The sequence below is a fragment of the Chroicocephalus ridibundus genome, chromosome 6 (assembly GCF_963924245.1).
Source record: "Chroicocephalus ridibundus chromosome 6, bChrRid1.1, whole genome shotgun sequence".
Lineage (NCBI taxonomy): Eukaryota > Metazoa > Chordata > Aves > Charadriiformes > Laridae > Chroicocephalus > Chroicocephalus ridibundus.
This window is the reverse complement of record NC_086289.1, coordinates 41,294,550-41,316,794: the sequence shown is the minus strand read 5'-3', so window position 1 is coordinate 41,316,794 and position 22,245 is coordinate 41,294,550. Positions and strand designations below refer to the sequence as shown.

General features: G+C 38.3%; 1 protein-coding gene across 3 annotated transcripts in view; it reads left to right on the top strand.

Moving 5' to 3' along the window:
* Positions 1-20,562, top strand: part of MME (membrane metalloendopeptidase) — a 63,053-nt gene extending 42,491 nt beyond the window's left edge. For all 3 annotated transcript variants that reach the window (XM_063339353.1, XM_063339352.1, XM_063339351.1), the window contains exons 15-23: positions 1,378-1,458; positions 2,425-2,528; positions 4,739-4,797; positions 8,517-8,636; positions 9,350-9,483; positions 11,675-11,740; positions 15,316-15,411; positions 15,823-15,899; positions 19,153-20,562. In XM_063339353.1, the coding sequence (XP_063195423.1) occupies positions 1,378-1,458; positions 2,425-2,528; positions 4,739-4,797; positions 8,517-8,636; positions 9,350-9,483; positions 11,675-11,740; positions 15,316-15,411; positions 15,823-15,899; positions 19,153-19,252 (837 nt within the window). In that variant the 3' untranslated portion in view covers positions 19,253-20,562. The remainder of the gene's footprint in view (positions 1-1,377; positions 1,459-2,424; positions 2,529-4,738; positions 4,798-8,516; positions 8,637-9,349; positions 9,484-11,674; positions 11,741-15,315; positions 15,412-15,822; positions 15,900-19,152) is intronic.
* The last annotated feature ends 1,683 nt before the right edge of the window (positions 20,563-22,245 follow it).

Sequence of the window (22,245 nt, the reverse complement as noted above, 5' to 3'; positions counted from 1 at the left end):
TTTGACCAGCTATTAGGAGCAGTAGGACAAAAACAAAACGTCAAACCACAGCTGGACAGCACCAGTGAGTTCTCTTTCAAGGGAAGATGTAGCTTCAGACAGTTCCTCTAAGTCTGGAGTAAGTAACAGAAATCAATTTTTGAGAGCCCTGAATTGGGAGTGAAGCAACTGAAATAACTGTTTATTACATCTCTATTTTGTTATACTGTGAAGATAATGAAAAATCTTCAATTTTGCATTTTTAATGATAATTTATTATTAAAATTTAATTTCAAAAAAGCTTGGAAAAAATGGTTTAATTAATTATAGAGCAGGAGCTGATGTTTTCCTCCAGAATTTTCTGTTAGAAAATCTTTTAAAAAATCATTAAAATAACTATCAAAACATTAAGTGTTTTATCCAACAATTCTAGACTGTAAAGTCTGCAAGAAGTTACAGTTGCAACAGATAGCTATGACAGTCACGGCACCCAGTGAGCTTATACTGATTCTGATGTCATCAGACAGTAAAGGTGCAGTTATATGAACGGGTCCTTAGGTACATTCCTAGTATTACTTCCAAAGCTACACATACTCATCAGGTACAACTACACAGTAACTTCAAATCAGGAATGGCAGTTTAAGTCAAGTAATAAATTGAAAATCCTAAATAAGTTCTGTACTATGATTAGACATAGACAGTATATGTACAAAGTCTATGAAACACTTCCACTGTTACGAACAATTCATTTGACAAAATGAGATGCAAACTGTCTGAAAAGTTAGGATCAGAAACCCACATCAATACAAATACAAATCAACACTTGGCTATCAAAAAAAACTGAGTAAGGGTTGGGTTAAAAAACTTTGTTCAGGACTTCAACTTGTCAAAATTTGGGAATCTAAATGAATCATTTCACTCCAACGTAGATGCAGGAGCTAGTTAAGAAATTTGGATACAAACCCGAACTGAGTCAAACTGTACAAATTTCTGGAAATTTGTAAATGTGCTTTCCTATAATATATTGAAGGTAAAAACCATCCAGTTATGAATTTTATTTTTATTTTAGATGTTGTGAAATATGTCAAATATTTCAGGAGATCTACTATTTGTTTCAACTAGAATTTAAACTCAAAAGCATAGTTGAAGTATGTTTGGCTGTCTTGTGCACATTTCTGAAGTTTACTTATGAAAGAAGGAACAGAACATACTTTCTAGAATTTTCCATTGTTATAATTAACCATAAACTTTACAGTGCTTTCAGTGAATAAAAATATGTAAACAAAAACTATATATAATTAACATTATGGAGTTTCTGCAGTTGCTTCCATGTCGCATTTACTACTGATTCAAAATATGGCTGGATTTGCTATGGATATCAAATTACCTTGTCCCTAGGCAACAGCAATTAGAGAGAGAATCGGTTATCCAGATGAGATTGTGACTGATGACAGTAAGCTGAACAGTGAGTACCAGGAGGTAAGTATCCACTATAGGCAGTATAATTAGAAAAGGGTCTTAAGAGAAAAAATGGTGAATCTGCCTTCATAGCCAAGCCAAATCATGTACATCTGTACAGAATAACTCAATCCTGTACTCAGTTGTACAGATGTAAATAAGGATTCATTCAAAGCCAGCGTATTACAGCTGATCTAGTACAGATGGTGATAGGTATTTGATGGTATTTCAAGGAAATGTACACATTCTGGAGGAATTATGCTAAAACAGAACATGGAGCCAGTGGTGTTGAGTCCAGTATTTCAAAATCTGCCACAGATTGACGTAATGCTGGTTGAAGTGGATACCAGTACACGTAACTTAGTGACTGTGCCTGTTTATCCATAGATTGGAATTATTCCCTGAAGTATGACATTGGACTACCCATATAATTTAAACTGCATCTGAGCTTTTTCACTTCAAACTGTGACCTCAGTGTTCTTTTACCTTGTAGGTTCATTTGTAAGAGTAACAATATTAATGTAGTTAGTACACATGTATGTTCAAGCAGAATATGTCATTGAAGTCAAAGTTTTAATTCTGAAAAATATAGACATATAACCAAAGTATGGTTTTTAAAACCCCATTTGAGCCTTACTCATGTGTTCTTTCTAAGGTGGAATCGCAGTTTACCAGGCTGGTAGCTACTGGTTTCAAGCGGGCAACTCCCAGAGGTTAGGGTCAAAACCAGCAAATGCTGAACTCCACTCAATATATATATATAAAAGATAAAAGGAGGGAATTAAGACCCTTGGGTAACATATATCCAGCTACAAAATCACCTCTGTGATGTAGCAGAGCACTGCAAACCAAGTTCTAATTGTAGATCAAAAAATACTCTTTAAAATGCATTGCTTAGCTCATCATGCTTAAGACTAGATTTTCCAGATCCATCTCTCTCTTATTGCAAATCAACACCACCACCACTTTTTCCCTCTTTCTTTTTAGTTGAACTACAAAGAAGAAGAATACTTTGAAAACATTATTCAAAATTTAATATTTACCCAGAAGAAAAGGTTGAAAAAGCTTAGAGAAAAGGTGGACAAAGAGGAGTAAGTATTTAAAAATACTGTGTATAGTCTTTCATCCAGTTTCCACAGGAGGAGGTACTTGGTTGGAGGGTAATCAGTGATGATTTAATGATCTTCCTTTGCACTTTGTTCTCCATGAAGCAGGCAGGTAAGAGGGCATTGCTCGTTTCTCAAAGGCTGGACCTACATTAGCAAATAGAGCAAAGAAACTGGGAGATGGTGTAGAAGGTTAAGTATTCTGGAGTAGGTCTAGTCCGGTCCCTTAGCTCCTAGAGTGGATTAAGTGGACTGCTGGAGAGCAGCTTTTTAATTAAGTTCATCTGAAAGATTAATTTCATCCCTGAGAATTTAATTTCTTGCTTAGAGACTGCTGAGCCAAAGAAAGCACGATTACATGAGGACGAGCAGGAATTTACTTCAGAAATGTACTCCTGCTCTGAATTAAAATTTTAATGTAGATGTACGAAAAGACCGACACGGCAAATTCCCTAGCTGTACTGGCTACTCTTCCTGTCTCAGCTCTGACCCATTTGGAAGTCAATTTAAGACAAATGAGAAAAATGACTATGGTCACCATAGGCCATGCTAACTTTGCAGGACTGTTCATTTGAATAAGGGCTGTTGAGCTGGATTTATCTTGAGAAGACGGTAAGAGACCTACCTTTGTACAGTCGAAAAAAGACAAGACTAAGGGGAAATCTTATTGCTGTCTTCAGCTGCCTAATGGGAAGCGATATAGAGAAGCCTGACTCTTCTTGGAGATGCACAGTGATAGAACAAGTGGGAAGAGACATAAGTCGGAACATTCAAAATTCTGACTAGATGTTAGGAAAAACGCTTTTTACCATGTGGGTTGCCAAACAAGACCTAGAGAGGTTCTGAGTTCTCCATATCTCCAGCCTTGGAGATAATAAAATCTTGAATGGACAAGCCTCTAAGCAACCTGATCTTCTTAGCTTCACATGGGGCCATAAGACTTCTTAAGGTCCTTTCTACCTAAATTGTTCTATGATTCTGTGTTTCTGTTTTAATTACTTCAGCATTTTCATAGTGCTGTTCCAGACTTCTAAGAAAAAAATATCAAAAACTGCAACTGTTCAGACTCTTTCTAGTCAGTCATCATGCATATTCAAATTCTCACCTTTTCAGAAGATGAAGTATATGCTTCCCACCTCTGGAATCACCACTATGACTTTTCCAAATACTGCCTCATAGCTTTTCAGAACTATAGTCATTATGGTGGATAAGTAGTTCCAATTGTTGCTTTTGCTGTTCTACATTTCCATATCGTTAACTGAAAATTTATGTTCCACCTAACAGCCACCTCACTTCTATTCTATTTTAACTTCAAGCTGTGATTGGGTTTGGCTTGTTCAATTGCTTCAGCTTAATTTAACACAACTCCTATTTTGTTCTCACAAGTGTGAGCATTAGGAGTAACTGCCATGAGTTTAATTGCACTCAAAGATCACCTGAACTGAGCCCAAAAGTATCAACCACAATTGATTATCCTTGGATAGTTATAATTTATTTTGCAAATTAATTTTCACTTGATCAAGCAATAGCCACTGTTAGAATACTTTGCATTGCTTATGATTGGCATGTGCAATACAGTTATCAGATCATTTAGACAGAAATTAATTTCACTCGTAGATCATGGAGCCAGGAAATACAACTGCTGTTGTGTAAGGCCCAGCTATTTTATTTTGTTGAACTGTTATCTCATATTCTCTGACATCTTTTCTGAAATACGAAGTCTACAATATGACCCATATCAAAACACTAGCCCTGCTTGTGGTTCTAGGAATTTCAGTAGATGATCACTGATGAAAGCCAGTAAAACTGTGAAGTAGAAAAAAAGAGTAAAAACTCATTATTTCCCATGTGTCAAGATGGACCCAAAGGTAACGCTGAGAGCCTTCATCAAGGAAAGTAGGTATTATTTAAATTAAACAATGCTGCGGTATGATCAGAAACAGAAACAAAAACTAAGTATCATTATTAATTGGTTTGGATAATGAAGCGAAAGGGCTACTAAAATGAAGGGACTGGAGTGTCTGACATCTGATGAGAGGCTGAGCGCACTGGGGCGTTAGACTTGACAGTGTCCAAAAGTACCTTCCAACCTCAATTCTGTGATTCTGCTAGTCAGTTTCTAGGTTTGTTCCAGTAATCATTAATTCTGCCTTTAAGAACTGAAATTCTAAAATTTATTCTTTTGTTGTTACTAGGTGGATAAGTGGAGCTGCTGTTGTCAATGCTTTTTATTCAGCAAGTAGAAATCAGATAGGTAAGGTTTACTAACTTATTTATTGGATACAGATTTAATGACCAATCTATTTATTTTTTTATATATATATATATATGTATGTATTTTTAAAATCAAGAAGTTAAATGCCCTTAATATTATGGGGGTTGCAGAAGGGCCTCAGTGCAGCAAAATCAGAGGTTTCATTCATAGTGTTTCCGTCTCCTCATGTTTTGAATTGCCTTTGTCCAGAACAAGGTCAGAGGCTTGAGATTCAGCCATGAAAACAATTGCAGTGGGGAGTGGTTAGAAGTTTAATGATGAAGTTAATTTTGTGGCCTCAGCCTTTTTATTTTTCAAGGGATGAACAGGGAGTACAGTATCACTTTTACCTGAAGGAGACACTGACCAAAAGTAAGTTGCAGAACTTTCTGCCAGAGTACACATGGCTTCCATTCCTTGTAGCCCCTTCACAATCCCTTTGTACAAGCTTATTTGGTATGACTTTGGGAAGGATGCTGAATTTCATCCTGCTGCTTAATGAATACACCACTTCATTGGCTGAACTGCTCAGAATCTCGTAACATTTCACATGGTGGGCCAGAATCAGAAAGCCTCATACTTGTTCTCATGAAGCAGGATACTTTGCTTTCCATAGGGCAATTACAGAGAATGAGACCAGTCTAAAACAAACGTCAAGGCAACAAACGTTCTGCTTTGATGAATGAAATAATGCTGAAATATTAGTGCAAAAACCAGCCTATTCTCAGTTTCTATTTCCGCATCTCCAGCACTTTCCCAAACACAGCTGTAAGATCCAGTGCTCAGAAGACAGACTACAGCGGTCAGCTTCACATAAGCTGTGCTGAGACAACTATCCCATGCTGCATGGGACCAGGAACTTATGGGGTCTCTGTTCCAGAGCTGTGTCAAATCCCAGGCAGACAGAAATCTTACATGGTGCTCTCACCACCTTCTTTATGTAAAAATAATCATGACAATTGGGCTCAATGAAACCAGCATTTCCCAAAAGACAGTTTGCTCAGAAAATCTCTCACCAGTTATCTACGGCACTTCAAGATCTAATTATGAATCATAGCATATAAGGGCTCCATACTAGTATTACTTTAAGTAGTCCCATTTAAATTGCAATTCTTAACTGTTAGCTATCTTAAATGCTGAATTCTAACATACATTCTTTCACATATGGCTTAAGGTAAGTTGAAGGAATTTTGAGGCATCCTTAATTGCTGTTCTCAGGATTTAAACTCTGACAGATGACTTCAAAGTTCATTGTCTGATGTGTCATTTAATTCTGCTTCTTTTGTGTGGAAAAATTAAAATGTAAACCTGGTAGATTAAGCCAAGTCAAAAATCAAATTTAAAAACTAAAAGACAAACTCAGTACAATGACATAGATTTGTAATGCTTTTGAGTGTAAACATTTCTAATGTCAGCCTACACAAAACCATCCATGGTTAAAAATAACTTAGAAGAGAAAGCATTAAAATGCTTTTAAAGAAATAAAAAAAATAAAAATCCATTATAGCTAAAGATTAGAACTGCAGGAAGCACTAAGGTTTCTCATCTTGTGAACTGTACCAGCTCTCTTCATACTGGTGCAGTCTTTCAAGAGTCACAAAATATTTTACAACATTAATTATGCCTCACAGTATTTCTGTCTTGTACATTCTGCAAATATTGTTATTATCCACATTTCATAAGTTGCAGTGTCCTTTCTAAGCTATTAGTGAGGTATACTATGATCATGTGTAACTCCAGAAAACGAGTCTCTAAAAAGTGAAAAACCCTGTCCTGCAGGGCTCTGCACAGAAATGAAATGACATTATTTCTTGTTTATTTATGAAGGCTTCCAAAAAAAAATAGTTGGTGGAGACATTATTTTCACTGCGAGGGATCAAATTACCACTTTTTTTCAGTCTTCAGTAATAGCTTCCAATATAGTCCCACTTCTTTTATCAAACGAACCATTAAATCAAGGTGAAAAATGTCAGGTACTCTCCTTCACTGGGCTCTTATAATACTAGTGTCAAAAATAACATCACTGATCTGCAAGACTGACACTACCAGCAGGACTTCCAGTAGCACCAGAGGTAATCAAAAGCTTTATTTTGGGATCAAGTGTCATACCTTATTACATGTCAAAAAAAACACTCCCTGCTGTTCAGTCTGCAAGCAGAGCTGCACTAAGCCAAACGGATGCAGTTTTCTTCCAATTTTTACAGGGTATGTTTAATACAGCATACTAACGTTTTCACAACCAGTATTTTCTCCCAAAGGAGTTGCACTTCTCTCTTCTTTAAATCTCTACTCAGAATGTATGCCACTGTGGGAGGAATGCCTGGCCGCTTCAGACATGTACTGTGTAACAGAAGTCATGGGATAAGTTGTTTTCAGAAGGGTGGAGTTAAAAATAAGTAAAATTTACTAATTACACCATTTTAGTCTAGAAATGGATGAGGTGACAGGGTGTCAATTAAACTGAACAGAAAGTCCTGGGTAACTGTCTGCCTCCAGGGTTTTCAAGCAAAAGACAGGCTGAGGTCTAAGCAAGTTACAGCTGTAATATTCGAGGCCACCAGTACTGATGCGTATCACTCGGACTAAACCTCCTGCTAGCACTGCTCTCCAAAAAGAATAGCGTTCTTATGCTGTGCACTCCAGGTATCACTCTGGTTTGCCAGTCATCAAAATAGCCCATCACACAGTAAGGCATTTACACTCTTGTCTTTACTATCAATACTTTCTGATAATAAGATAAAAACGTAGATATTTAATTGCATGTTGAACTAATGGCAAAATGGAATCGCTCTGACAGTAGGCAGCGGTTTACACAGGACAGGAGAAATAGGTTTTTTTCTAACCTGTTTATTATTTTTCAATTTTCCCATGGTTCTTTCTCCTCTTCAAAGAAACTGCTAGAACTCTACTGGATTTATGCTCAAATGCAAGAAGTATCTGTTTTCTTTCTTTTGTTGTGTGAAAATTGTCATCTAATTCCTCCTTTGTGGTCGAGTTTTGTGGAGTTACATACATCTCATTCACAGTGAGGATTAATACTTCATATTGCTGCCACAGGCTGAAATATAGGGAAAAGGCCTGCATGAGATATAAAGTGTAACCAAATTCTTTACATAATTTTTTAAATTAATTTATAAACAGATCACAACTGCAACGTGACTTATTTTTACTAATTTTTTTTCTTAAAAGCATGGAAAAATGAGCACAGAAGCAGGTGAAAAGAACCGCTTTGTTCCAGTTCTTTCATTGTCAGCTTGGCCTATTTTTATTGATTCTAGTGGGAGTTACTAGCATTTTCAGTGGAAGAATAAATTCTTCTCTCTGATTTGTGGTGGGAGCAATGACTAAACAATTTATTTTTCTAGGGGAACACCCTCCCACTTTTCATGATGTTGTGAGGTTTATTTATACAGGAGTCTGAATAAAATGCTTTTTTGCAAAATAAAACAGTAACAAAGTAAAAGCTGATTGTGATATTGCAAGCGTCTGAAGAGCTATTTTGCTTTACCCCAGGCTCGAGGGGGTAGGGGAGTGGTCCCGCTGATCTGTCCCTACTGTCCTACAGCCATTACCATGTGTCGGTTCACTTATTGTTGCTGGTAAATCTGAGGGAACAGCGTGACTTTGGTTGAAGCCCATAAAAATGGTCTGTTCACACTGCACACACAGGATAATGAGGCAGCGCCTTAATTGTATTTTGGGTTTTTTTTTTTTTGCAGTCTTCCCTGCTGGCATTTTGCAGCCCCCTTTCTTCAGTGCATCCCAGCCCAAATCTCTGAATTATGGTGGTATAGGCATGGTCATCGGTCATGAAATCACACATGGTTTTGATGACAATGGTAAGGCACTGAGTTTCTAGTTACAAAACTTACAATGCACAGAATGTTTTACATGCTTTAGTGCTTAATCATTCCAGAGAGCAGATAAAATGAGTTAGTTTCCATATGTAAGACCAAATCTGCATTTCTGAGGCTTCAGAGTATTGTTCTCCATGATAATTCCCAAAAGCATGATCCAAAGAATCCCACAGACCCTCCTGTAGCTGCCAGGCTGCAGCAACAGCCCACGATGTGGGCCTGCAGCACACAAACACTTTTAATGTAGTTGCTAGCCGCTTGCTTTACCCAAAGGCTGTGTCAAAAACCATCATAAACTATACATAATCGTGACCAGCCTGTGTCACTAGGCCAGCACAGGTGTGAACTCAAGTGTCTAGCTATCAGACCTGCTGCCCAGCCACATTGTTCATTTCCAGACCCACACTATGATCAATCCAGCACTGAGTCACAGGTCAGAACCACACCAGGCTTCCTAAAACAGCCTTAATCCCGTCTTCTTATTCAGTCTGAATTAGTTTGTTTTCCTTCTCTACTGAAATATAGCCCTCTTGGGGCAGGGCGGGGCGGGGGGGGAAGACCATCATGTGTATCACTGCCTCATTACAGAGATTTATTTTTTTTTTGCATGAGTGATTGTATCTACTTACTGCCCCTCTTACTGCATCAAAAACCTCTTTTCCTGTATACATAATTCTGTTAACATATTATTACAGGCAGAAATTTTAATGAGAATGGAGACCTCGTAGACTGGTGGACTGAAGAATCAGCACGCAATTTTAAGGATCTATCCCAGTGTATGGTCTACCAGTATGGAAACTTTTCATGGGACCTAGCAGGTGGACAGCATGTATGTTATATTTATTTGTAACTACCAATGTTATTTTTAATGACGAAGTGCAAAATCTTACATCCAACACATGCAAACCCTTATTCACATGAATGCTCTCTTGGCTTATGGACAACATTGTCACCTCTACATCAAAAAAAAAAAAAAAGGCAAAAGAGATTCTTAAAATTAAAAAAGGTTGTAAAATCTCCACACTTACACCGACTGTTCTGAAAGAGACAGGATATATGTTTTGAATGAGTGGCAGTCCTAGAAGCCTTTTTGGGCCCTCAAAGGCTCTTTTTTAATTCCATAAAGGAACAGAAAAAAAATTTTGGACGTTTGAACCTCGTTTCCCCAAATCTTGATGCACAAATAATATATATCCCCATCAAAACAAATCCTGCCTGCTGCTTTCCTTCACTTAAAAGTTTCTTTCTCTTTCCCCAAGATAAACATCTGGACTATAGACCAAAAAGGTCCAAGAGAAATCAGGTACAGTAAGAGAGGAAAAGATGATGTGGAGATTTAGGAGAGGCAGGCAATCTAAATGTCGCTGAATTTGTAGCATTAGGCATTCAGTGTAGTGTCTGTGTCTGGAAGCCCTAATTTCACAAGAACAGTTAACAGGATCAGGTCTGTTCTGCGTCCCAACAAGATCAATATCCCATTAACTCACAGAAACAAGTGACAGTGATATTATAATTACTCATACTAAACAGGAGACCAGTCCTGTTATGATTAAACGCAAGCTGCAAAACTGCCACTGTAAGGAGAAAGCCCTGTATACATAACACAGCACTTCAGAGCATGCCATTTCAGGGGTGATCCAATGCTCTGCTAATGCACCTGCATTGTCTCTAGTTCACAACCCAGCTTTAATCATCTGGAGACAGTTCAACCATTTTCACACTGCACTCCGCTGCCATAGGGATTTTACTGTCCCAGGCTGGCAGTGCACATACTTCAAAGCTACAGATAGCAGATTTCAACCAGAGTCAGTAGCTGAGCTGCCACTGTTCTGTCAGCAAAGGTACATACTGTACCAGCGCAGTATTTAGTTCACATCTTCCACACAGCAAGTGACATGACGAGTGAGTGTCAGCCCCTGGATCATCCTGCACAGTAAAGAAAGGAAAGCAGTTTACTACAGAAGCACTCAGTTGTGTTGCACTGTGGAAGACCACTTACGTTTAACATCTACCTTGTTTATTTTGGACTTCACTGGATAACCACATGCAGCATTGAACTGTGCCACCACCTGTTTTTCTGTAAGGAACAAAATTTCTCTTGTATGGGACCTCCTACAGTTAAGTCGTAAATAAGAAGATACTAACAAGAAGCTGTTTCTCTGACCATTACTGTCTGTTTTCTTAGAGTCCGACGATATATTCCATCATACCGAATAGGGAAAAGATTAAACTTCCAGACCTGAGGTTTTCCTAATCTGTGTGTTAAAATGTTGGGACTCATAGCCAGGCCAGTAAAAATAGAGAAGAATATTTCAACATATTTTTCTGCCTTTTTTCACATCTAATGATGATTCTAGGTTTTGCAGCATTGAATATCATAGCCCAATATCTTGGGCTAAAGGCTGAAAATACAATTTTTAAAAAATAAAATTACAGATTCTCCATTACCAAAGCTTCATTGTCTTCAGTGATACTTCACTGACTTATGAATACTATACCAGCTAAATAGCTATCTTCCATGTATCTTGCTACCAAAGAGCTACCTAATTTGCCTAATATACAGGAAAATACTTTCTAGTAGATTTACTGATGTCTGTTAACTTATCATTTCAGTTATTTGGAGTTTGGATTTTGACTTGTTTTGTAGACTATACGGACAGATTCTGCCCACTTCTCTAACTGGAACTGTAGTAAGAAGCTGAGGGTTAAAGACATGGAGAAAATAAGAATGAATGAACAACGACAGAGCATCAGAAAATCTGTGTAAAAGAGATATGAGAGCCTAGAAAGCTGTCTGTAAAGGAAGGAAGACGATTAGGGAAAACAGTAGCAGCTGCACAGATTTTGAGACAAGGGAGGCGAAAGACTTTTCAAAGATGTTAACATAATCTTCTGCTAAAACTTCAGATTTTAAGGGCATTCTCACTTTTAGAAAGTGAAAAACACACAAAGTTTGACATGACAGGTACTGGATAATCTCTTCTTTTCAGAAAACTATACTGGTCCTTTCTATTTTACAGCTGAGTGGAATCAACACACTAGGAGAAAACATTGCTGATAACGGGGGTGTTAGACAAGCATATAAGGTAAGAAGTATCATTTTTCTATTTTAGCTGAAACCATCATAGATTGAGAAAACTTCAGAGCATTTGAAGAAGAAACATTATTTTTGTGTTAGGGACAAGACCATACCTACTGCATCATCGAGGTATGGTTCAAAACTATTGACCAGCTGCTGTATTTCTTTCATTCTGTTATTTCCTGATGCATATTATCTGTTCCTAGTGCACTCTTTTTCAGCTGACTTCTTTCTCTGTTGTTTTTTTTAATTTTCTTTTTTCATATTGTGCATAGGGAATTTGTAGAATGAAAACATCTAATGAATCACACTTGGACCATCACCTAACTAAACTAATGATACTGAGCAGCTGTCTGCCTCTGTCTTCACCAGCTTTTTTTATGCCAGGAAGGAGCGACAGAATGACTTTCTTCTAAGCTCTACCTATAAGCAGTCTCTGCCTACACGGAACACTAACACTGTTCAAAAAACTGTTCAAAATATCATCTTACACAAGTGACTTGGGTCCCCTGTACAGGTATCCAAAGATGTCAGTGCCATCTGGACTCCCTGCGCTAAGCCTTCCATGGGAGCTTGTATGGTTTTTTGGCTTTCCTTTCATTCTCTTCCTGAAATAGACAGTTAACTCCTTAGACTGGCCAACTTTGAGACTGAAAGTAAAAGCAGAGGTCTTCTCTTTGTGAATGCAAGTTGGGAGGTTAGCAGCAAGTCAGCTTATCTGTGAACTTTTCTTGTTACTTGCAAATCTGATGGTTGCAACCCTTAATAACATGATCCTCTCTCTCCTTCCCTAAACACTTTGTTCTAGAGCAAAACATTCAACACCTGTCAGCTGGAATGCTGTCATTCCTCAACAAAGGGCCCGCTGGGATGCATGGACCAACTCACACCTCTCAAAGTTATCACAGCTTCTACAAACAAAGCCATCAGCAACACTTACTTCAACAGAAATATACATGTTTGAGGGCAAATATGATTATTAGCAAGAGTTTAAAGAATTATTTAGAAGCCTAAAAGAGGCGTTAGTATGGCATATTGGATTAGTCTGATCTTCAATTACTGGAACATTTGTGCATTTTTTAAAAAAACCAAACAGTACACACCCATGAAATGGGGTACTTTCTGAAAGGAATGGGAGCAGCCAAAGAAAAATTAGGTCAGAAGTATTACCAAAAAAATAATTAGGTATTCATAATTATTATGACATCATATAAATAGTAAATAAAGGTCCAAAGGAATCCTGAGAGGTCATGTATTCTAACCCCCTCCTCCTAGCAGGTAGAATCAACCATTTCTATATCATTCAAACATACCGTAAGAGAAGTTCTGCCACCTCCGTGCTGCAGTTCGAGTGCCATCATGTCTTTGCTTTCAACAGTGGAAGCAGAGAGCAATCTGTTCCCTTCTTTTCTGCGACCTTTTACGTATTTGAAGACTATTACATACTTGAAGGCCCAGACCTCTCTTCTTTAGACTAAACAAATCCAATTCTTTCAATCTTTCCTCATAGGTCATGTTTGCTAGACCTCTGCTCATTCTTGCTGCTTTCTTCTGGACTCTTTCCAGTTGGTCCACATCTTTCCTGAAGTGCAGTGCCCAAAACTGGACAAGAGTGCTCCAGCTGAGAGCTGGCCAGTGCCAAGTAGAGTAGAAGGATTACTTCATGGATCTTACATAAGGCACTCCTGTTTACACATCCCAATATGACACTTGCCGTTTTTGCAATACTGTGGCACTGTTGGCTCTTGTTCAGCTTGTTATCCACTAAAACTTCCGGAGACTTTTCAGCAGATCTTTTAACTGCTCATTCCTCAACTTGCACTTGTGCAGTTGATTGGCTTTACTCGTGTGATAGCTTGGCACTGACTTTAGTCAGAACGTTTCTCCAATTTGCCAGCATCTTTCTATCACTAGTGATATACTAACAACACATTGTTTGACACGCGGTCTTTATAAGAAACATGAAAGCAGCTGCTCTTACTATGGAAAGGTTTTTAAGTCTTCTGCAATTCATTTATAAAAAAGAAAAGAACAAAACCACAACCAAAAAAAAAGAATCACCTTTTCATAATGCAACATTAGATAATTGATAAAATTGATAAAAATTATTTATTCTCTCAGCGGAATCAGTTTTGTGCTAATTTTACTAAATTGGATCCTGGAATTCTGCATTGTATACAGGGAAAGCATATCTTACCATAAGTGTGTTATTTTAGACTCTAACCCAATAGCTGGCAAAAAAAATATGAAACCCACTTATGGGATAAACATTGGAAAGAAAAATAAATTGTAAACAGGACAGCAAGTACATGTGTTCTGTAGAATCAGAGAGAAGAATGATTTTTTGCCACAGCTGCAGCTTTTTACTCCACATCTCTCAAGCCTAACAGAAAGAAGAAGGAAAGATGATGCCCCAATCCTGCGAGGTGTTCAAGGCCAGGCTGGATGGGGCTCTGAGAAACCTGGTCTAGTGGGAGGTGTCCCTGCCCAGGGCAGGGGGGTTGCAACTAAATAGTCTTTAAGGTTTCTTCCAACTCTAACCATTCTGTGATTCTATGAATAAACGGGAGGAATGAACCCTTTGATCACATCTTGATTATCTTGGAGATCATTTGTGCCTCCTTGAACAGAGATAGGCTCAGTCACTTAGCCAGGGATCAATGCACAGGGAATCCCCAAATCATGTGAGACACCTCAGGTATGATCGGTTTTGGACTGTGCCTTAGAAAGCAGCACAAACAGCTTTTCTGTGTGGATCTTTACCATGCAAGGTACATGGTGAGGGTAACTGGCAGTAATGCCTGACCCACAGAACCTGCAGGAGACAGGTTGCAGGTGAATCTTTATACAGACAGCTCTGAACCCCATCAGTGTGGAGGCTGGTTTAGCACAGAGCTTGCTCATGCCTCACTACACCTACCCCTCGGTCGATGTCAGAGAATCTCACAGTCGTTTCCATTATAGAACATATTCTGCTTTTTTAACAAACAGCCACCTTGCTTTATACAGTCGTTAATTAACCCTGTGAAAGGATTTGCTAGGTAAATATGTAACAGTCCAATGGATTTTACTATACTAGTTGTTATAAAGCTTGCTGAAGAATAGTACTAGCTCTCTGTAGCTACTGTATTTCAGAACACAACTGTCCTCCTTTGCATTCTTAATTTCTTACCCTGTAAAAAGATGCATAGTTACGCGATAATCTTGTTATGTGGGTGTACCCATCTTACTGAAATTTTCCATTAGCCTTGACTTCTTTTTGCTACAATAAATTGCCTTCTTTAAGTCTGTTTCTCTTACCATTTATTCCAACATAATTGGGGCAGCTTCACTAAACCTGGTGTAAAAACTACTATAAAGACCATTCAATGAGAAAACTGGCTTGATTCAGTCAAGCCACTGGTATACAGTACTGAGAAATGGCCCTGTCATCTTCTCTTTAAAGGTGGCATGTGGAAAGATGGATGGCCAAGGTAGTCAATGATTAATTATGTCAAAATCCCGCCATGTTCCTCCTTTTCATTATTTCATTTTGACTGTCTGGGATGAAGTTGAAGTATTTCTACTCAATTCATTCTACAGGCCTATGAAAACTTTGTGAAAAAGCATGGAAAAGAAAAACTTCTTCCTGGTCTTGAAATGAACCACAAACAGCTGTTTTTTCTGAACTTTGCACAGGTATTCTATACTTCTTGACTGAAGGTTTTGAAAACCACTTTGAGTTACAGCTTAACAGTAAGTCAGAAACAATAGACTGACTTTCACAGTTTCACTAAGAGCTGGCAGAGCTGCTAAGCTGAGCAGTGTTCACTACAAAGTAGTGAAAATAAAGTCTTGTTAAGTGATTTTTATCTTTCCTAAATAAATGAATTCAGCCACAAGTAAGTCTGGTAGACAGTTTCTTGTGCTCAAGTGCCATTGTCTGAGGAGTAAAAAAAAGTATACTTTTTTTAACAAAATATACTTTTTTCCTATGTTCAAATGTGAAATTTATTCTCACGACATTAAGTATTTCATAGTGAAATGACAGCAGGTCTCTTCCTGGACAATCTTATGGCTAACAAATGCTTTTCTTTGTTACGTGTGTAGGTATGGTGTGGAACATACAGACCAGAATATGCTGTGAACTCCATCAAAACTGACGTGCACAGCCCAGGCAAATTCAGGTCAGCATGTATAACAATCTTCAGTGCCATTTCCAGGTGCAACACAGCTTTTAGCTATAGAATTTAAAAGAACTCTACACAACCTCTGCATATGCAACCTCTACAAGTTGCACTTACCAGGGTAGATTTAGGCATATACATATATATAAGCACAGCACACTCAAAATGGTTGAGAGAGAGAAAGACAGACTGTCCCTCTAGACGTCACAGCGCTGTGCTGACAGAGCAGGCACAGTCCTTCCCAGGTAGCTCCCCAGGCAGCATGAGGCTGTGAAGGAGTTGTCCTCACCCTTGAGATGATACAACTTAATTCTGTCCACTCTGTTGAGAAGCTTTGAACAGTCATCATACAGGACACAAACACCATCACCTGGCTGTTACCAAATGTGCATGATTGTTACAGCAGAGTCCAGTAACTGTGTCTGGAATCCCGTGCTCTTCCAGAAGTCCCCTGGCTCCTGCAATAGCTCCTGATAGGGTTCTCATAAAGACCAAAGGCTATGGATGCAGTTCTGGCCTCCACTAAAGTCACAGGTAAAATCTCCAGTTAATCTGTGGATTTTAAACTCTTCCAAGCACAGAGAATTAATCTTCTTTTAAACAGTAATACTGGCATGACAGAGAAATTACCTTCTGTCCGTAGCCTTTGCTATCATAAGGATGAGGAATGCCTTTGCCATCGAGAGCTAGAAGGATGTTCTTCTGTTCCAACAGAGCGGATTGGCCCATCTTCACTGTTACCAGCATTACTCATAATGCCTGCAGCCCAGAACTGGGGCTCTGCTGTGCCCCAGGTGTTATACAAGCTCACTATTTGTTCTCTCTTACAAGAGTAACAGAAGTGAGTTTTAGGTGGAAGATCACTGCCCCTCAATCAGTAACAAACCTCTATGCTGTGGTGCAATAAGCAAATTTGTATTTTCTGCCCTGTGTACTCAGTCAGCCTTCCCAAGGATAGGTGGGCTTGAATTCAGTAGAGTCATGCGGGAAACTTGGCTGTGCACGGTGGAAGCCTTTGGGCCAGACTAGGTTCTTTTCTTTTGAACTTAAGTCAGAGGGACCTATTCATTAGTAGTGTAACAATGGTTTTGCTCTAATAAATCTGTTTGCTCAAATGCCATGAGATCAAGTAGTGATGTAGACATCACAACATCCCTGTTAGGTTTGAAAGGCTGTGTCATCTCCAGGATTCACGTACACAATAGCTGATTTCTTTCCTGATACAATTCAGTACATTAATTCCAGTATCTTTCTTTCAATGGCTTTTCACCAAAGAATTATATTGTTTATCCCACATACTCAAATATTTAGTGAAAGCAGTGACTGTTCCTTCAATGGCTACTTGACTGGCATTTCACTGTGGGTGGTTTTTGTACTATCTGCAGATCTCTCCGGAGGCAGTTTATGCATCAAGTCCTAAAATCAGCCAAATTTGGTCGCAATGCTAATGAGGCTCTGCAGCAGTTCTTCAGAAGTGTGCCTCCTCTTTGCATATCTAATTTGTATGAGTCATGAGTCCTTTAAAGTTCACTAGTTCAGCATCTCTGTGTAACTGTATTTGTGTATGTCTTGGATATATTACATCATGTATTGTGCTGTTTTTACATCAGTATGAAAGGTTATATAAACTTTATATGGAATTAGACAAGTATTAATGAGAAACCATACTAACATTTTTAGAATGTGAAGTGATTTTCAGGAGGAGGCCCCCAAAGAGCTCTACAATAGAAAGCATTTCAGTACCTGATATGTTACTGACACATAGTATGTTAGTGGCTCCCAATGTGCCTCTTTTTTTTTTTTTTCTACAATTTTTTTTATTGTTTGTTGGTTTTAACACCTGCTACACTAACTGCAGACTATTTCTCCTTACAGGTAGGACAGGCAGCTCTTCATAAAAATTGTTAATTGCATAGTACAGTTTTTGTTTATGGGCTAACAACTGAGTACCGGACAGGCAGAATCTTTTCTCCACTAGAAAAAGAAGTTAATAGCAAGATGCCTTAGATCAGGTAATTGTCAGAGGCAGGGGAAAAGGATCTGTATCCAAGCGTCAATGTGCAAAATTAAAACATAGCAAGTACAATAACAGACACAGGTCAAGCCCTGCTCATGTACCAAATCCCTCTAGTTCTGGGGATATTAGTAAATGAAGCAGGATTCTTCTCCCACTGCTGTTTTCTCTGTTTGTTAGTAATAAATATAAGTAGAGTTTTATTACACCCAAAATACCTTTTGTTCTGTTTCTGGTAAAATCCCATTTTAGCCATTCTAGTCCTAAAGAGCAATGAAGCGCTGATGCATCACTTAAATGCATGACCTTTTTTGTAATCATTTCCCTGTGCCACCTCCTGTGCTGCAGCTGGCTCCTGAGACCAGTTAGCAAATAGGCTTGCTTTTGATCTTGTAGAGACAGTCAAATTGTTGCAGATGTCAGCTCCTGATCTTCACCTCAACTTCCGTGGACACTTCCTGGTTCTGATGAATCTAATGATTAAGATTATTCACAGAATAATCACAAATTACTCAAACAGTTCTTCAAATAATTCCTGGTCCACAACCAATGTGCACCAGTATCTATATTTGACATTTGAAGCTGCTTTCCTGCATAGGTATGTGCATGCTATATTTCCATTCTTGAAGGAATGAGCAACTCCTAGCAGATACATTCACATATGTTCACAATTACACATATAAATACTGCTTTAGCTGGAATGTCCTCATATTCACTTGAAAGCTGTTCTTTGTATGAGCCTTTTTTCCAGGAAACTCATTCACTGGAACATTTGTGGAGAATACCCAGAAAAGCAGTATGATCTCAGTTAAAACTTGATCGGTGTAAAAACATAAATGAACATTCACTGAAAAGTTATACCACAGTCTGCTACCTCAGGGTCTTGTTCTCCTTTTGCCAAGAAACTTGTCTGCAAAACGTAGCTGAAAAAATTCTCAGTGCAAAGTAACAAGAAGCAATAAACCTGTTCTTAGTGAAATAAATGGAAGTTTTGTGAGAGCCAGGAATGAAGAAGGGGCAGGTCCTATGTTTTGGGTGGCTGCAACAGGGACCATGCAAACTGAAAGAGAAAATATGGCCGCTACTTGAGGAGAAATGGAAGCGATAGTCAGAGTTCAGAAATACGTGCGTTTCCCACAGTATTTTGAGGTGACACCCCAAAGAAGAGAACAATGTGGGTCTTCTTGTTGTTTTAAACAAAGGCAAGCAAAAATGACAAGATGTTGTTTTGTTTTAAAGGGTCATCGGATCATTGCAAAACTCTCCAGAGTTTTCTGAAGCCTTTTCATGCAGCAAGACAAACTACATGGATCCTGCTAAAAAGTGCCGAGTTTGGTGACAGAACTGTAAACCTCGCATCTCAAGAAGCTGTCCAGAAAAGGAGAAATTTTGACCTAATTTTGAAAAGGGGAGGAGGGAAGAAAACTGAAGGAAATATGCTAGAGTAGTCACTGTAATTCTTAGAAAACAGGCAAAAATAAAAAAAAAAAAATCATACATCAAAACATCAAATGAAGGACGAATGGCAACGCAGCAATTAGCTGCTCTAGCTGATTGGCTGCTTTTCCTGTCACTGAACCCTGCAGAATCTAAATCTGTCTACAGTAACAGTCCACTTGTAGTTAATCCTGTTCCCCACTGGCCGATGGCTTTTTGGGTTTATTTTAAAATGTCAAAGTATAACACATTATCTCCCACTGGTTGGTGAATGCATATTTCTCATCAGGCAGAGGAAGGAAATATTAAGTAACACACAGTTTTAGACATCATAACATGATAGTGAGACAACAGTTTATATCCTAAGTGTCAGCCTTTGTACCTTCTCCTGTTATGATAATTCTGTTCTACCAAATGTTTTCATTTTTACTTGAAACCATTTATAGAAGAGGAGTCCAAAGACCTGCTGTACTTAAGTAACTTCTCACTAATTATTCCAGTGTGTATTATCTGAAGTCACTATTTGCAAGTTTACTTACTGCTTTCCAGCCAAACTGAAATTGTAGGTAATTTATTAATTTTTGAACATATAATCTGTAAGATTGTGATCAAAGACCCTTTCACAGTTTTCTAAGCTTTTTCTTGCTTTCTCTAAAATTGGTCTTTTTTAAAGTTTCTAGTGATGTATAAATCATAGTTTTTATATTTAAATCTGAGCTACACTTTTGACTTGAAGTATTGTAATATATTTTATCAGTGGCTACATAGAACTGGGAAATTTGAGTAAAGCATGGTATTAGGCAATAAGACGAAGTCTACAAAATTGAGCTCTCCGATGGAGTATACCAATATTCAAGGTTTCAGGATTACTTTCTCAGTGTTTAGGGTCTGATCCTGCACATAATTTGTACCTGTTCTGATCAATGTCAGTCCTCACATCAGTAAAGCTGCACAGCTGATTGCAGGAATGGAGCTTTAAGTATGAAGGTAAAAGGCTTTAAATCTGCAATGATATGTATTAAACATCCTCATGCAGATTGCAAAGGAACTTACTGCTTTGTATATCAAAGCAAACAGATTTCCAAAAATAAGTACCAGATACCTCAGATGACTGCTACAATAGGTATATTTAAAAACCTATGGTCCTTTTAGCTCTCTGAGTTTGTCATCTGATAAAAACATTTTGATAATAAACTGAAATTATGAGTCAAATGCAATGTGTGTTCTTTATAGGAAATACAAAAGTACCAAAAAAATTTCTCTGCAAATAAATTTCTGTACTCAACCCTGAGCACCACACTTCAACATCTGTAACAATTGACAAAAGAAGAATTCAAATAATTTTGTTCTAGTTTAAAAGCAGATCTTAGTAGGTTATTTAGTATCCAAGGAAATCACACCAAATTTGACTGCAGAAAACTTCCTCTTCCAAGACACTTCCCCAACAGTATGATAAAGAGAGCAGAAAATAGATTCCTTTTCATGAATTCCCAGCTGGAAGAGTCACGTTTAATGCAAGAGCAATAGCAAAGGCATCCAGTAGCAGCCAGCACAGCTCCATTGCTGCTGGAGGTATGGTGGCCATACCTTCAGTTTCTACGAAGCAATGGAAGGATCTTGGGTTGTGGTGCACCTGACAGATCAAGTGTCTGTAGGCAGCCACAAAGCACATTTCCACAGGCCCTTCTGAAGGCATGTGCCATCCAGGGCAGAGAGGAGCTGGAGGGGCCTTGCACCCACACCAGTCGGGCTTCAGTCAATACTGCCTGTATGTCACGCACGACCACAAAAGGGAAGCGGAGTGAAAAATGACAGAAGTTTGAGAAAAGTGGTAGAAAAAATGAAAAAATTGTGTTAACAGGGTTTTTACCTCTCTGCTGGGCCCCTTCACTCCTCTCCATGTATTTGTCAGAGATCTTTTATACTCTCCATCATTAACCTGATACATCCAAATGAAACTCAATCCTTTACAAATTCAGGCCCATAAAACTGTGAAACAGGAAGTACCATCATCTACATTTTGCAGCAAGAGACAGTAACAAGCATCAAGGATAGAAAAGAAATTCAGAAAGTAACTAGAACAGTGGATCGCTAAATACAGCATAAATAATAATAAAGGTAACGATCAATAAATACAGAATCACTAATAATCAGTGAATAGAATAGCAAATATAATATATTCCTTATGAAAACATGAGTAAGTCAATACAGGTAGATCAGTTCTAATGTCTGTTCAATAGCGTATCAGCAAGCTTTTCCGATACACCTTATGTTTCATTTGCCTGCTAGACAGATGAAAAGTAGAAAAGCATATTTATTGTCGGAGATATGGATTCCTCCCTTTCTTTCACCATCCCATTATGAAATAAAGCTTCCCTTATGGAAAATATCCCGCAATGCTCTGGCCAGAGCAGCAACAGATACTCTTTAAGGAAAGAAAACATCGACACATTTGACAGCTGGCTTTAGACGTGTCGTCCAACCCAGCTTTTACATACATGAATTATACGACTCCCTTCCCAAAACCCCCATTTCATCACTGCTTCCCCCTCCCATCTATTTTATTACAAACAAACCAGCTGTAACAATGAGCTAGGAGTTTGGAAAGAAGCATGTGAAATATAAACCAAACATAACGCATATGACCAGAAGAAGTAGCAAAGTTTCACTAGTCATTGCTGACTGCACAAAGAAAGGGCCAGAAATATCCTCCTTCCATTACATGAAATCACGAAACCAAGTCAATGGACATCTAGAAAACAACGTACAAACACTCCATGATTTGCTATAAGTGAGAAAGGTTTGAAGAAAAAGGACCTGATCAATGTAGGAACCTAAATAGTCAAACTGTTTGTAAAAGTCATGTTTACACATGTCCGTGCATCTGTATCACTT